This window comes from Maylandia zebra, linkage group LG5 (genome assembly GCF_041146795.1).
Source record: "Maylandia zebra isolate NMK-2024a linkage group LG5, Mzebra_GT3a, whole genome shotgun sequence".
Classification (NCBI taxonomy): Eukaryota; Metazoa; Chordata; class Actinopteri; order Cichliformes; family Cichlidae; genus Maylandia; species Maylandia zebra.
In genome coordinates this window covers 20,361,370-20,377,470 of record NC_135171.1, presented here as the reverse complement: position 1 = coordinate 20,377,470, position 16,101 = coordinate 20,361,370, and the positions used below count along the sequence as shown (strand labels likewise).

The window sequence follows — 16,101 nt, the reverse complement described above, 5'->3', positions numbered from 1 at the left end:
GCATACTTCAAATGCCTTCTTACAGATATCTACCACCCTCTAGTGGGCTTTGTTGAAACACCACTTCCACAGATTTAGGGATGGGTAAAAGTTAATAATATAAGGCACTATAAGTTACTTTCTGGTGCTCTTATGGTGTATGGCGAGATGTTATCTCTCAGGCTGTTAATCCAGCACTTCCCCATCAAGACGGGATCTTGCCAAACAAAATGAAAAGGAGCAAGTGGAGCCCTGGCAGTCATCTCCAATGGCTTCACAGACAAATTATTGGGGCAAAATTATTTAATTGTTTTTTTTTTAAATGTTTAATTTTGTAAAATTCAATTAAAAGATTAAATGTAACTTTTCATTTTGAAATGGCTCATTTTTGTGGGGACTTATCACAAACATTAGATATTTAATGTTTTTCGGCTCTAAAGAGAAATATAGCCTCTTCTAGAAGAACTACTCATTTCATAATTTTAACACTAACTTTTTCACTTGACTGTCTGAATTTCAAAGTAAGTTTGACCATATGTGGTTCAGGAAAACCCAAAAAAGGTACACTTGTCCTACTGCACAGGTCTCTACTTGGACTGAAGGAGGAACTCTGCAGACTTCTTTGGAACTGAAGAAACTAAAATAACTGGATGATCCAAAGGAGAGAGTAATAAAATGGATAAGCATAATGTATTCGCAGTTACTACGTTGTATTTTTCTCATTCTTTTAATGCAAAACTTTTAATCACAGTCTGTGCTTGCCATTCTGCAGCCATGCGTTTGGTTAATTAACATACTTTTACAAATAAAGCCAGACAATAACTGAAAAGAAATGATATAAACTGAACTTGAAGGAGTGATAATGCAACGATTAACATTCAACATGGTGAGAACCATCTCGAGGGGACCCTGTAGGTGTCACTGTTATACTTGTTATGTGGTGTAGCTGCTGCAGTGTGAGTGTCATTAGAAGGGCAGAGACAGCAATTCAAAACAGGGGTCATGTGCTGATTTTTCTTTTTTTCGTTTGCTGTCTTATTCCACACCTGTGATCACAACTGAGATCTCAAATGCGGAGACATAACTAAGTCAGGTTAATAATTTCACTGATTTTAATGCTAAATGTGAGACATAACATAGCTGAATTGAAATTGTTAAATAGGAACAGAGGTTAGCTTTATCGTAGATGAATGGACTAACAGTTGCTGTCAGGAATATGGTTTAAGGTGTGTTAAAATACAATCCTTAATCAGAAGCAAAACAAAGGGAGTTTTGCTGTGACATGACTGACGTTGCAGCAGGGCGAGACTTACTGTGGCTGAGAGGACAAAAATTGTCTGTGACATGTCAGCACAGGCTCGCTGTTCTCTCTCACTCTCTTGAGCTCAAGTACATGACATAAATGATGATAAGGTTTCCTACAACTTGAAAAATTACAAAACATTAAAACATCAATAGAGCGCACACTACTGATGAAAGAGGAGACTTGTATTGAAAGGCAGAAGAAAGGTGATTTAGGTGGCTTTAAACGTGGTGTGTTTGTTGACAGATAAGCTGGTCCGAGTATTTAAGAAAACTGCTGATCTTCTGGGATTTTCCCACATGAATATCTCTAGGGTTTACAGCGAATAGTCAGGAAAACCAAAAATATCCAGTGTGTGACAGTTCACTGAGCAAAAATGCCTTGTTGATGTCAGAGGAGAATGGCCAGACTGCTTTGAGCTGATAGAAAGGCAACAGTAACTCAAATAACCACAACCAAGGTATGCAGAAGAGCTTCTCTGAATGCACAGCTCATCGAATCTTGATGGGTTACACCAGCAAAAGACCACCATGTGTCAGCTCAGAACAGGCATCTGAAGCTACAGAAGATGGGAAAAAAATGTTATTTGGTCTTATTCAGATGGTAGATTCAGAGTTTGGCGTAAACAACATAAAAACATGGCTCCATCCCACCCTGAATCAGTGCTTTCTTTACACTGGTGGTGGTCGTATGACCCATCCATCCATTTTCTTCTGCTTTTCTATATCAGGGTTGCGGCGTGACTGCAGCTTATTATCCTTTACATTTTGGTTATTCTACAGACGCTTTTTCCGAGCCAATACTTTCTTTAACTGTACGTCAACTTAATGTCACTTTGCGAAGAGAAATATGCCACTGCCAGGCTAAAATATCACATTGAACCCAGTAAGTATATTTACTGCAGTAACCCATCATCATCATAGCATCATTTAGTGAAAGATCAGTACATTCAAACCTTAAAACATTTTTAATTTCCACAGACAAAAAGAGAAAACTCAAATATTTTTCTTTTTTTTTTGGTATAATATCTTCATTTCCATGTCACAACAGTCTCTAGTGAGGTAGACTACAACAGGTCAACAGTTTGAAACGCTGGTCTTTAAACTGGTATGTGAAATGACATGAAATAAATACTTCCATGTACAAGGTCTTCAACATGAGGTAGAAACGGTTACAGAGAATGTACAAGATACAAGAAAAGTACATGTGAATCACAAAGATAACAGTGAAGTCTGATTTTCCATCTGCGAACGCCAACACTGACTCCACCCCCTTCACTGAATCAGAGTAACACAAAGAAAAGGCAAATGCTTCCCGCAATGTGTCTTTTGAATGCAGAGCACATCCTGTGTTGATTCACTTGTTGTAACCAAATACTTGTAAAAACCTGGGGTAAGCATAAATCATGATTTACTTAGCACCTCTTTCCTAATCTGAATTTCTTTTCTGGTGAGCTTCTACTTTTTCCCCTTAAACCGCATTCTGAGTAAGATAGTAAAAAAGCACTAAAATGGCTTTTAATTACACTGAATTTCCAATTAGTAAAATTAAAGGGGAATCCATTCACTTTAGATTTGAAGTTCAGCTTTGTAACAACCTAGACATCTCAAGCTCATGTTTCATTTGCCCTCCTGCTTCCACTTAAACAGATTTCTACTTTAAACTGCCAGTTGTGACCAATCACACCTGTTTGTGAATCACCGCATGTGATTAAGAACATTTCTGCCAATTTATGACACCAGAGTTTCACTTTCACTCTGGTGGCTTGTGGCTCAATCGAGTTGGGTTTAGAGGTGCTTAAGGGTCAAAACTGAAGTAAGAGTTTCCTGATTCGTTCATTTAATAGGCTTTTTTTTTTAAAATTAGAGGTTGGCACAGTTCATAAATCAGTGGCATAGCAGAGCAGCAAAGCCCCAGTGCGCTGACAGTGTTGGTATTCAACTTAATTCAACTTGAAGTTAGGGCTAAATTCAAGCTGAATCAAGTGGTTTTAAAATACTGAAATGGTGACTGGATACTTTATTAAGACATTTAATAAAAATATCGCTTATGCACCATATACTGTAGTGTGTGTACATCTTGATATGTGTTTATCAGGAGTGCTTTTCCTTTTCCCCACTGCTAACTACACTAACACTTGACATGCCAATATTTTCTCCACCAAAACCTACTGGAGACTTACATCTATACGTGGAAAAAAATAGATCTAAAAACATCATTGATGTACGTATGGCATGTCTTTAAAAAAAATATCTGAATTACATTCAACATTTCAGGCCTTGATATGAAAACCTCGAGTTTCCCGGAGCTAAGAAACCATGTAGTGTTTTGTGTGTGTGTGTGAACGCATGTACATGTGTATGTGTACGTGTGCGTTCACACTATTAAAAGGCCTTAAAAGTTCATTGTTTCCCTGAAGTGTCAGCCATGGCATCGTTTTCATCTCGCTCCATTAAAGCTCCCCCACCGACACCCTAAGGTATCAACATACATTCGTAGTTCATCTTTCTGAGGTAACAATATTCTTCCTGAGTATTCAATAACACGATAAATCATCCTTCTGACAGGCAAAAGTAAAGAGAAAAACATATAAAGAAGTCAAATCTAACGACAAGCAGGTAAATTTTAACAAAGTATGTAGCTGAATAAAACTTTTAAGAGGCACTCGCTCAGACGCATATATCCTCTGCTGCAACGTGCGTGCCTGTGCAGCCACACTGAAGCAATAATGAGCTTTTATGTAGCTAACCTGCACTGAGTACATCTTCCCAGTATGTACAATCATCTATGTTTTTCCATTGTACAGTCTGAGATAAAGTTGGGTTAAGGATTAGCAGAAATATCTGTGTGAAGAAGATGCTTTTAAGATGATTGAGCCATACTTGATTTACCCATACTGCGACTTTATGAAGGCTAAATACATTTTCAATGGATTTTCATGAATAAAAGCTATTTAAAGTATTTCCCTACTTCAAAAAAAGAAGAAAAAAAAAGAAAAGAAAAACAAGACAGTTCACCTGCAAATCCAATATATGTATTTTTCCCTCTGTTGTCTAGTGCTGTTCATCAGTCTGGATTATTCAGGTGTGAGTCAACAGTTGTTAACTCTGCATTATAAATAATAGGACTAAATAGCGATGGCCTTGTGATGCTCAAAATAAACAAACAAAGAAGAAACAAACAAACAAACAAACAAACAAACAAAAAACACCTAAAAAAAACAAGCATCAATGTTTTACTGTGGCCAGTTTTCAGTAGGGACTATTTTACATCTGTCTACATACACCAACCAAAAGTAGTGTGTAGCTAGCAAACACCCATCTTGCCATGGGCAGATGCATGGACCACAAGGCAAGTGCCATTTAATTCCATAATTCCAACTAAACTCTAAATTAATACATTGCAGGAAAAATACATAATTTTGATTCTGAGGTCAACTGCCTGTCAAGAAAAGAGTGGCGTCATGTATATTATGACATAATTACGCAGCATAAGCAGCTTGATATCTATAAATGAGACAAAAATGGTAAGTTGGGGAGCAAGGAGAATAATTAATCAGAGGACAAGAGGTCCAGGATAGAAGATAAACATAAACATGGAGATAAAAAAAAATCTAAACAAAAGAAAAGTGAAATGAAACCTGAAAACATTCATTTCTCAAGGCCAAGCCAAGCACAAAGACTTACAGCCAGCAGTGTAGTCGGGATTGTGCTGAAGTAGTATGGCATTCTCACCACTTCAGTTATTGCTCTTTTTACTTTTTGGTCATAATGATTTTTTTATTATTAATTTTTTTTTTGGTTTTTTGTGAAGCGATAGAGCATATTGCAGTCAAAGGCCTTTTAAATACATAACGGCCACAAACAATTACACCAACTCCAAAAACAATGTTGCAGTGCTGTTGCCACAGTAGCAGAAAAGGGAATAAATAGGATCCTGAGAGAAACAGACACGCGTACATTTAGACTGTCTTAATGATATCTATGTAGCGAATGCCTCAACCTCACTCCTAAGACTGACCTCAGCCTTACAGGGCAAAACGCCTCTGTGAATCTTTGGGAAAACATGATAAACAAAAACGTTAATGTACAGGAAACACCGGTCCTGTAGTAGGGAAATTAAATGTTTCATCGACAAATTCAATGTTATTTCCCCGAGTCTGTCAGGGTTAGGAACCCTGGGTGGTTTTTAAGGAGCAAGGGAATCCTTCAATATGCCAACCTGGTCTGTTAGTGCCCTCCAGTGGGGTCCTCAGAGTGTGCGTGAGATGCAGATATCTTCATCTGCATTCTCTGCTGCTGAGGAAAGCTGTGCTCCCCCGATACACTCTCTCCTGCTAGGCCTGATGGCGGGCTGTACTCCCCTGCCCTGACGTAAGGGGGTGATATGAGGGGCTTTCCAGATTTGAAAGACTGTGCATCTGAGGCGGGCACACTCATATCATAACCATTGCCATGCCCGTTGTCGGAAGCTTTGTTGTGACTGTTCCCGTTGCCATATTTTCTATAGCGAGATCCTTCCACCTCTGCTCCCTCTTGTCGTTCCTCTGTCATTTCAAAGGCCTTGCGTTTCAGAGGTACACCTGTCTCGAGCGTCCCTCCAAGGCTGTGAGATGGGTAGTTGTAAGTCCCCCCCACCATGGTAGGCCTAGGGGCCAGAGGAGTGGGAGCGCTAATCCCAGACGGCAGGTAGGACGCACTGGGGCGGCTGTATCCCGAGGACAGGCTGGTTTGGGGGTAGCACCCTGGGGGGTAGTTGTAGACAGGTGGGCTAGGGCTGTAGTTGGACACTAAAGTAGGTGGAGCCTGCAAAGAGTGTAGAGGGGTTGGTGGGAGTGCTGCACTGGGCTGAGGGCAGTATCCTGAAGACAAGTAGGTGCTGTTGTAAGCAGGAGGGTATTCCTGAGATGATGGAGCACTGCACGAGCCAGCACCACTAAAGCCTGGCTCAGGGGCCAAATTACTGCTCACCACTGTTACACTTCCTGTAGTCGGGATCCCCACAGAGGCAGGGGCCACCTTGGTGCCAGTGAGTGCCTCAAGTCCAGGGTAACAGTCCATGCCTTGAGCCAGAGTCCAGGGCTCAGAGTCTGATTTTAAGAAAGTCCCATGCTCTGCGTAAGCTCCCGTAGCAGGGCGGTCCAGGCCTGAGTACTTCTCAGCGTAGCGCTTGAGCAGAGAAGAAGCACTAAGGGCTGATATGTCGTCACTGGCCCAAGGATAACTTGTAGGGGCGTAGCTTCGGCGAGGACCTGTAGCGTAGGGGTCGTGCTTGTGGGCAGACGGTGGCGAGGTGGTGGAGGTGACATCTAAGTGCTGTTCAGGCCACTGAGATAAAGGGGCGGCGTGCTCCGGAGACCAGTGCATCTTTAACAAACCTGACAAACAAGAACAAAGATGTTATTTCACATAATCTCAGAATAATAACCCTGATCAGATAACATTTCTACACCTACTTTATGGTATTTAGCTCTTCACAGGGATTCCAATTTCTTCTAAAGAAGACAAGATCTTATATCTGCCCTCATAATCACCTTGCAACGCTGGCTCTTTTCCACAGTTTTGTCAATGCTTAGCCCATGTCCTTCTAAACAGTCTCTACCAGGCGGAGGCCAACTGCTCTAATCTGTATGAGAAGCTACCAACATAGCCCCCAGCCTGGTCTCCACGGCGATAAGCCTCTATCAGCCTGCACACTGCCCTCTGCCTTCGTCTCTCTCACATTGGGGCCATTGTATTTTCTCTTTGAGTCTCTTAGCCCACAAAGCCACCCCCACCAAGCGTGTGATCTAATTCGGCCCAAACCTCAGGGGTCTGCTGGACGAGGGGGGGGGGGAGAGGTAGACTAGCTTTTCTCCAAATTACACAGAGACTGTCCCACTAGCATCTATGGACACTGAAGTGTGTGTCATTAGTGAAGTGACTGACTGATGAGTGAAAAATGACAGATTTTTGATTACACACGCACATTTGCACAGAGTAATCCGCTGGTTTAGTGGCTCAGGGTTTGTCTTTTTGAACTGGCATTAAGCTGACATTCCACACATTGCAGAGTATTACTAAAGTGTCCTGACCCCAGGCTTTGACCAGAGGGGCTTCCTTGCAACCACTGGACAGCTTTATTGATTTCTGATACTGCATCAATATACAGTACTGGACAAACATGGTACCATCCTACGGGCACTGGCCATTTACTTGTTGTGTCACATCAAGTTATCACAGTCTAAATGTTCGAAGAAAGTCTAATGGAGATGTTGGAACAAGATAATAGTTTCTGCTGTGTAAAACCTGAACCATGAAGTAACTGCAAGAAAAACTCTAATTTTGTGAAACTGTATTTTAGTGAACATCTAACAAATTTTAAAAAATAAATTATATATCAGTTTGCATATGCAGGTTTTGATTTGTATCATGTTTGCTACATCTGACATTTCTGTGCAATGTATTGCTTAAAAATGAACTTCTGTAATTTATTTAGGTTTTCACTCATGTCTGGTCTGAAACTGTCTGCAAGTGGATTATACCAGGTTGGGTCATATGTCCACACGGACCACCAGATGGGTCGCTAAACGGTTGATCCCTAAATTAAATGATCCTTCAGCCTAATAATCCCTCTCATCCATTCCAGGGATAGCAAGTGCTCTTGTCTGGCACAAGCTCCACCCTTGAGCTGAGAAATCCCCACGCTCCAGGGAATTCTGACCCGTCACGGTGCACAAAAACATTACACATTCAAAACAGCAAACACAGGCATCAAAACCTACCTAAACAAAATAACTTGACCTAACCCTGAGAATTATTAGTCATACACCTGTACACTAGACAGACTCGTATTCTGTTTAGTTCTGAGTGTGGGTTTTTAAATAGTATTTCACAAGCCCCAAGGGAGTAGGGGTCGTCTAAGCCTCTGTGCCTGCTGTGTTGTGAATGATATTCCATATTTCTATACAATGCCAATGAATGACTCAGTCTTTCATGTCAACATCAAATCCCCCAAAATGTATCTGAAGGAGATTAAGGGATAAAAAAAGAGCACTTGTGAGGAAGAAGCCCTCATGACATGTTTCCGGGGTGTTTGTTACTGTCATGTTTTTAAGGTCATTCACATTAACAGAACCACAAGTGTGAAAAGTTTATAAATGTGTGTTGATAACGGCTCTACCGAGATCTCCACTTTGTCGTATTTGAATTCATAATCTTGATGCTCCTCGATGGCAAACTTTCAATTAGATTTATTGGAAAAATGTGAGCAATTGCTATAGTTACCTAATAGAGAGACAGATATTTTGTGCTTGATTTCTTTAGCAGGTTTGCACTAGTTGAACTGACAAGAACTTAGCTGAAGAGAGCACAACTACTCGATTACATGCTAATTAGTATACTGTACTTAACGATTGCTTATTTCTTGAGCTGCTTCATCATAAGCTGCCATTTATTTTATTTTCAACATGTGAGCTCTTCATTTTCCTTTGTGTCTACTTAGACTTTACTTCACTTTGTCTTTTTTCAATGTGAACAAACTATATGTTACTTGCATGCTTAAAATATTTGATAAATCCAAAGGAAATTTACAACCAATTTCTGATTTCATGGCAGACGAACAGCTAAAAGAAACAAAAGGAAAAAAAAGAAATATGACCCAGTGTTTGATTTATGTCTGCATAGAAGGAGTTTATAAGAAACTGCTCACAGTAGGCTCAACACTACAAAAGCACTAGTGCAAATGGGAAGTGCAAATACAATCAGTTCAGTTTAATTCAATTCAATTCAATTTTATTTATATAGCACCAAATCACAACAATGGTCACCTCAACCGCTTTATATTGTATGAGCAAGCACTTGGTGAGAAGGGGAAGGAAAAACTCCATAGGTTGTCCTTTCTCGTATGTAGCACAGAGCAGGGGACAGTGTGTGTCATTTGTGTTCTCACATCTGAAAATACTCTGGGCTACCATGGCTCTCACTGAACAACAGCTCAGAGAGGATCCTATGATCCTATATTGGATCAGCGGAAGAGGATGGATGGTTGTTTTTGCCAATCCCACTGAGAATCTGTGTCCCGCTTTGTAAAGCTTCCAGCTCAATACTGCATTTTTCTTTATTACATATAAAACTATTAAACAAGATTACTGACATATGTGTGAAGATAATCTGATGTGAGATTTTTGGCATTTTTAAAAAAATGAAATGGCTTCATGGAATTATTCTCATATAAATTCATAGCTGGCCAACATCAATGACATATAGTGGTGGCCATCAGTGTGGTATTCACTGATCATACTGATTGCAGGCATGTGGCAACCATTTTTCCATGTTGTCTTCAGTCTAGTTCTCTAACGACATCTCCACCACTGGCTCTATAATTTAGCCAAGGCTCATTTGAGCGCGGTGATCTACTATTTCTGGAACCTTCACCAATTTTGGCAAAAGGAATTTAAAACCTGAAGACATGGAAAGATCCCCCTGAGATGAGAAGATGAAGAGTTAACAGGTGAGTCCGTCTGTCAAGAACCAGACTGAGAAAAGTACCTGAGTTAATGATGGATTAGAGCACATGAGGCTTATGGGAGCGTTAGCGCGTGTTTAAGCTAACAGTCAGCTCCAAGAATTAAAGAAGCATCACTTGCAAACTCACTCTCAATCCTGGCGGTAACTTTCACAACATAACATAACACAAGTCTTTACATTACATTTTCAAAATAACTTCATAGTTATTTTTCATTCTCATCTCTTCATAATTTTCCAAATTAATAACATATGGCAGCTACATCAGGAAAAAAGTATTTTTATTCATATTTAGGCAAAAAAAAAAAAAGATTCTTGAACTTTATTTTTGAAACACATACTTTTCAAAGAGTTTGTTCCATGTCCACTTAAAGCTGGACAACATGTGTTTTGACCTTTGAATTTTGTATGGAGTGACACATAAGTGTCCAATGTAGTGGTTTATGTGCAAGTATGCCCTCAACACTGACACAAATACAAGAAAACAGCCTTTGAATAACTGTCCAATGTAGTGACCACAATGCGCGAAAGGGTTAATGAGTATATTTCATTGCTTATTTATATATTCTGTATTTATATAGGTATATATTTGCTATATTTATGCATATTCTCTTTTTCCTGTTTATTTTTTACTCTAACTTCTTACTATGCAAATTTCTGTTGGTGTTCTGCTACTGGAAACAGAATTTCTTTAAGTAATCTTCAGGAAAAGTTCTCCATTCTTCTTGCAGGACATTCAAAGCTTCTCACTGATGTTCATAATTCCATCAAGGCCTGTAAAAATACTTATGCCTAAATCTTATGCCTGGCTCTTTTATCTTTGACATTTTTGCAGGTTTAACTAAAGAAATTGGAACAATGATGTGATTTTTATTGCAGGTTGCTTGCAACAAAGTGACTATAGATAGAATTTAAAATCAGTTCTTGAAGTTGTTTAATAAGTATAGACACAACACTGGTTCATTCCTTGAGTTTGGTGCCTTTTTATGACCGAACGATTCATAGGTCAGTGTTAAGTGCCTAAACAAACAAAGAAACATTCCTCTGAAAATGCTCAGGCCCAAGGACTGGACTGAAAATGAGTGAAAAAGCAGCCCATGCCCAAAGAAAAACTTTACAAAACCTCCAGAAAGCCTGAAGAGCTTTTGCTCAAGCCCACTTTGAAAATGACATGAAAGTCTGGCTCATGTCGATACACAGACTAGATCTACTTTATAATATTAATATTCCCGATAATAAGCTGGCTAGAACATTTCTGAGATGACTCAAAAACAGGAAAACAAAGTTAACTGCTATGCATGCAGGAAACGCTGACTCTTATGTTCAAAGGTGCATGTAACCAGAAATCTTTTGCAAACTAAATTGCTGTTACTATGACACCCCACTCAAGTCCTGTGTTTACATGTCTTTGCAATAAGAGACAATGAAACTGACTGAAAGCAGGAAGTCAAGTCAAATCAAAATCAAATCAAATCAAATCACTTTTATTGTCACATCACATGTGCAGGCACACTGGCACAGCACATGCGAGTGAAATTCTTGTGTGCGAGCCCCACAAGCAACAGAGATGTGCAAACACAACAACACAAACGAGCAAAATACAAGAATGGCCAACCTGAAACTAATAAATATATGTACAATATATAATAGTGTATGCATTTCTGGATGTGTATACTAAATATTTTCCTACGTGTGTGTGTGTGTGTGTGTGTGTGTGTGTGTGTGTGTGTGTGTGTGTGTGTGTGTGTATACACATTTTTACAAATTAAATAGTAAAAAAAAAAAAATAATAATAATAATAATAATAAAATATATAAAATATATAAAATATACAGAGTTGAATATGTGCAAAAGTCAAGTCACACAAAAACGCACTGACCCTCAACCCCTATGCTTGTGTACTACATGAACTCAGAGTTCACTACACAGAAAAATGTGCCTTGCATCAGTGTGTAATCATGTGTGCTGTGTGTTTAAAGACAGCCAAAGACAAACACATAAGGTGATTCTAATCTGAGACAGATGAGTGCTTAAAGTGTATAGAAACGCATCTATGCACAGTTAAAATGTAACTTGTTCTCTCACCTGCTTTGAGTGGTCACTAAGACTGGATGCCTATAAACTCCAGCCGCATTGCTTTTTTGAATAAATGGTCCCCAGCCATCAACAACCACCACCGGAACCAGTTTCAGTGCTCTAATTTGGATGTGACTATTATAATGACTTGTACATTTCAAAAACTCTGACAAAACTGCTTGAATTTTTCTTTTCTGCAATTCTGCAACTCTGTGTGTCAGTGGAGGCTAGCTTGACTCCCAGTCCACTGCATGGTCAGTATGAGTAATTAGGGGTTAATTAGATGGAAGTATATGTGGGGGAAGGGGCTAGCTGAAATGAGATTTAGGGGGTTGTGAGGAATAAGAGATGGGTGACTGGCTGGATGGAGAGTGGACACAAAAATCACCCTTCTGCAGCTGTAGGGTCTCTGTAAGTGCTTTCAGTCCACCCACAATAAACAAAGACACCCCCTGAAGACGGAAAATCCAAAATACACACACACAAAAATGCACACACACAAGCTGCAGCAAACTACAGTCTTATATTGTGTTTTTTCCATGGAGGGTTCAGCTTCAGCTGGCCAGCACGCAGATGGACTCTCGGTCATTGGTTGAGTCAAGCTGCTGGAATGCCAGGAATCTAACCTGAGATCTATTTACAAAGCACATATCCTTTCCATGCACTCAGCACGCCTTGTCTATTCCCAGGCTAAAGGAAGCGAGGGAGAAAACACAAAGAGAGAACGTGATTCCTTACAGTGCTGACAAATGACCTTGTAGCCTGTTTGCACATTACTGAGTGATTTGTATTAGTTAGAAGTTGATTCATGCCACTGCCAAGATCAATACACATCAGAGGAGAAACGGTATACGAGTTTACAAGGAGAATGTCACGCCAGCTGAGATGAACAATGAAATGCACGCACTTTACCCATATATCCCTGTGTTTCAAGCTAACGGTATAAATTAGTGTTATAGTCCTGTGAGCACTGACCAAGAAAAAAAAACTGGGTGTGCAGTCAGTGGGAAGGAGAAGACCCTCCCTCCCTCTCTCTTCCTTTTATTTCCCCTTCCCCCTTTTCTCCAGGCCTGCACACTACACCAGGCCATGCTGCTGTCAGCCAATCAAATACTGTACCAGGTCTGATTCAGACTTTAAACATCCCTAACCTGAAAGCTATTTGAAAGCTCCAAAGCCAAATGAGAAGATCAAACTATGCCAACCACAGAGTTTGACACAGTTTGATCTCTGAATCACGACACAGCTGGTTTCAGCTCGATCATTTGAATCCTCCGTTCCCTCTCATTTAATTTCTCTTTTCTCTCACTCGCATTTTGTTCATTCTTCCTATCCCTCCTGCTATCTGCGCAATAGCAAAGACCAGACTCTGTGTCCCAGCCTGTGTGGTCAGTTTCCCTTCCCCCACTCCTCTAAGCTCACACACTCACATGTGGCAGAGGTTGGCCTGGCCCCTCTTTGCTTATTGTGTCCACTCATATATCAGGCTGCAGCTGACCAGTCCCTCCTTCTACATCTTCTCCATCTGTCCTTCACTTTGCTCTTTCTCTGTCGTTTTCCCCACCGGCGCCGCACATCTACACTATAACACCTAATAAGGAGCCGCGGCTTGTTGCACTTTCTTTTAACAAGCTTTTGCGATTATTAAGCAGGGCTGATGCATGCGTGTGGAGACAGAGGGTGATGTTTATGCGCCCCACTACAACAGCACTAATGAGAGGCTGTTGACACCAGGTTACTAACGATCTGGCTTTCATTCACAGAACTGCTTCACCCTGGTAACGGGCGGCTAAAACGCGCTAACGCCGCTCATCACTCTCACATTATCATCATTAAGGACAAACAATCGCAGTCACCCACACCTTAACGAGCTGTGATTGTTTCCTTATTTGTGTTTGGGAATTGATCTGAAATTTGTCAGTGTGTGTGACACGTGACTGGAGGTGGTGCGGTTGGGAGTAAAAAATAAAATGCCAGAATGTGAGCGTGTTTAGTTTCTATGAGTAGAAAACTGACACACTGCTGTGAGTTGCTTTTGAGGAAGGAATGTGACACGTAGATGTTACCAGAGCTTCTTTCTACACAGACAGCCCCATCGTTGTGCCTCGCGAGACGTCAGAGACGAAGTATCGTGACATTTTGCTGTTTGTTAGCTGCTGCTTCTCTGTGCAGTTGCTTTAGAATACACAAAACATCCAGCGGTAAATCCCTGTTGCATTATTCCAATCAGGTTAGTGTTGTAATCCTGTTAAAGCTGGTCCTGATCAATAAGCCGGTCAGTCAATACAGGTATATTTAACAGTCTAGATAGGAACCTCGCATAATCAGTACACATATGAGTAAGGGAGGGGCTATTCTGTGACATGTTTACATGATCTGAATATATTTTGCTTTTACATACTCAAGTAACAAACAAGTATTTTGTGGAAATGCCTTCCAAATGTGTCAACTCTTTACCACGTCTGGTAAAAATACAACTGGAGTTTATTCAGATTGAACATGTGTACTGCCCTAAACCTGAGACCTAAAGCCTGTTCAAGCACACATTCATTCTGCAAAATATGTGTGGCGTTTCTAAAAAGACAAACATCTGCTGTCTGTTTGGTCTCAAAAAACAGTGTCTGAACACTTTCTGTGAAATTCCTCAATGCAAAGCCTGGAGACTCAGCTGTTAAAGGCTTCAGGGTATCTGCCTTCTCAACATGACTGCTCAAGAGATCCCCCTCCCTTCACCCCAGCAATTCGCTTCCCACTGCATATCCACAGGAGATGAGTTCTGGACAAAAGAGGGGCCTGAAGAAGAATGTGTACAGGAAAACAAACTCAAGCAGAACTGGAGCATGGTATGCACGTACAACATGATGCATTCATCCAATAAGTGTCTCCCAAATGCAAACCAAAAAAATTAAAGACTTACTGTATGGGGTGACAGGACTGAGCATTCTGCAGCCCTGGTCCCAGGTGAAGAGGAGAGGACCAGGTCCACTTGGTGCTAGTGAGGGCCCAGCTGCATGCTTCAGGGTCTTCCTGGGTTACCGCTGTTGCTTCTGCTGCTTTTGGCTGTACTGCTGCTGGTAAAGGCTAGTGAGTGGCCTCCTGTACTGCTTCATGGTTCATCTCATAGTTCAACACCACTCTGACACATTGCCACCTGAAGAATGCAAACAAGTCAGTGTCAGAGCCAGCAGACACCTTGTCCTGGTTTAATTGCTGTCGCTTGATTCTAATAGATTTTACGAAAATAATGATAATTAAAAATAAAAGTCATGCTTACTCGCTTACACCGTAGAGCAATATTAATATTCGTTTATTTTACTGCAAACCTTCTAACAAAAAAAGTAAAATATTTGTTGTCATGTAAGCTGTTATTGAGTGGTAATGAGCTTTGCATGTATTTTCATTGCGCTTGCTTTTCTGGTTCTTTCCTTAGCTGTGCGCACAGACACAAGCGCACAAGAGAGACTGAAAGTCGAACACTGACACAGCGCTTTACCCTGTGACTACAAGACGGTAAAGCACGGTTTTCATGATAAAACTGCAAACCAACAGAGGAAAGAGAACTCCATGCTGCCCTCTCTAATGCTGAATAGTTCAAGGAAATTTAGGGCAAAAAATGCGTCCAAAGTGCACGCACTTAAAGCAGGCACCAAACAGTCGACACAGAAGGCCAGCTAATTAGAGTTTAATACATATGAAGACAAGGGGAAAAGATGGAAGATAAATTGAAGTAATCTAAGTAAAAACGAAAATCACGACATTTACCGTAAGGAAAAGAGAGAACATCAGAAAGGACCGAAATGTGCAGGCAGCAGCGGAAACATTGTCATTACTGCTGAAGGGAAACCAAAATCTATTTTTTCCTAATAAGTGAGTAAATGGTTACAGACCTGACCATGCCTGGATTTGCCCGATGAGTGTTTCAGTTTGGGAAGTAATCCACTACTCCACAAATTGTAACAGAAGGTCTCTCGCCCTCTCTCTCTGCGTATGTGTGCATGTGTGTGTGTGTGTATGTGTGTGTCAGTGTGTTTGAGCCTCTTCTGGGATCCTATCCTTTTCTCCTACACTCCCTCGCTCGCCCTCCAGCTCGCCCCCCTCCCCGCCCTCGCTCTCCCTCGCCTGGTGACAACAGAGCAGCGCACGCATCCCCTCCCCCAAGCACGCCACCCCTCCCCCTCCGTCTCCCTTCTCTTTTGTTAAAACTATTTCAGCAGGAAGGGAGAGAGAGGGAAAAAGTGA

General features: G+C 40.8%; 1 protein-coding gene across 1 annotated transcript; it reads right to left on the bottom strand.

The window, feature by feature from the left end:
* Positions 1 to 717: 717 nt before the first annotated feature.
* si:dkey-195m11.8 (fidgetin-like protein 2) lies at positions 718 to 15,928 on the bottom strand. The gene is made up of 3 exons (XM_004544932.3): positions 15,750 to 15,928; positions 14,780 to 15,013; positions 718 to 6,659 (listed from the first exon to the last, which is right to left on the bottom strand). Exons 2-3 carry the CDS (start codon positions 14,802 to 14,804, stop codon positions 5,512 to 5,514), a joined length of 1,173 nt encoding a protein of 390 aa, XP_004544989.1. The 5' UTR covers positions 14,805 to 15,013; positions 15,750 to 15,928; the 3' UTR covers positions 718 to 5,511.
* Between the last annotated feature and the right edge of the window lie 173 nt (positions 15,929 to 16,101).

Coding starts and splice junctions, on each gene's coding strand:
- si:dkey-195m11.8 (XM_004544932.3), bottom strand. CDS start 14,804: ATGCTCAGTCCTGTCACCCCATACA. Junction 6,660..14,779: donor CAGTCCTGTCACCCCATACA/GTAAGTCTTTAA, acceptor CTTGTTTGTCAG/GTTTGTTAAAGATGCACTGG.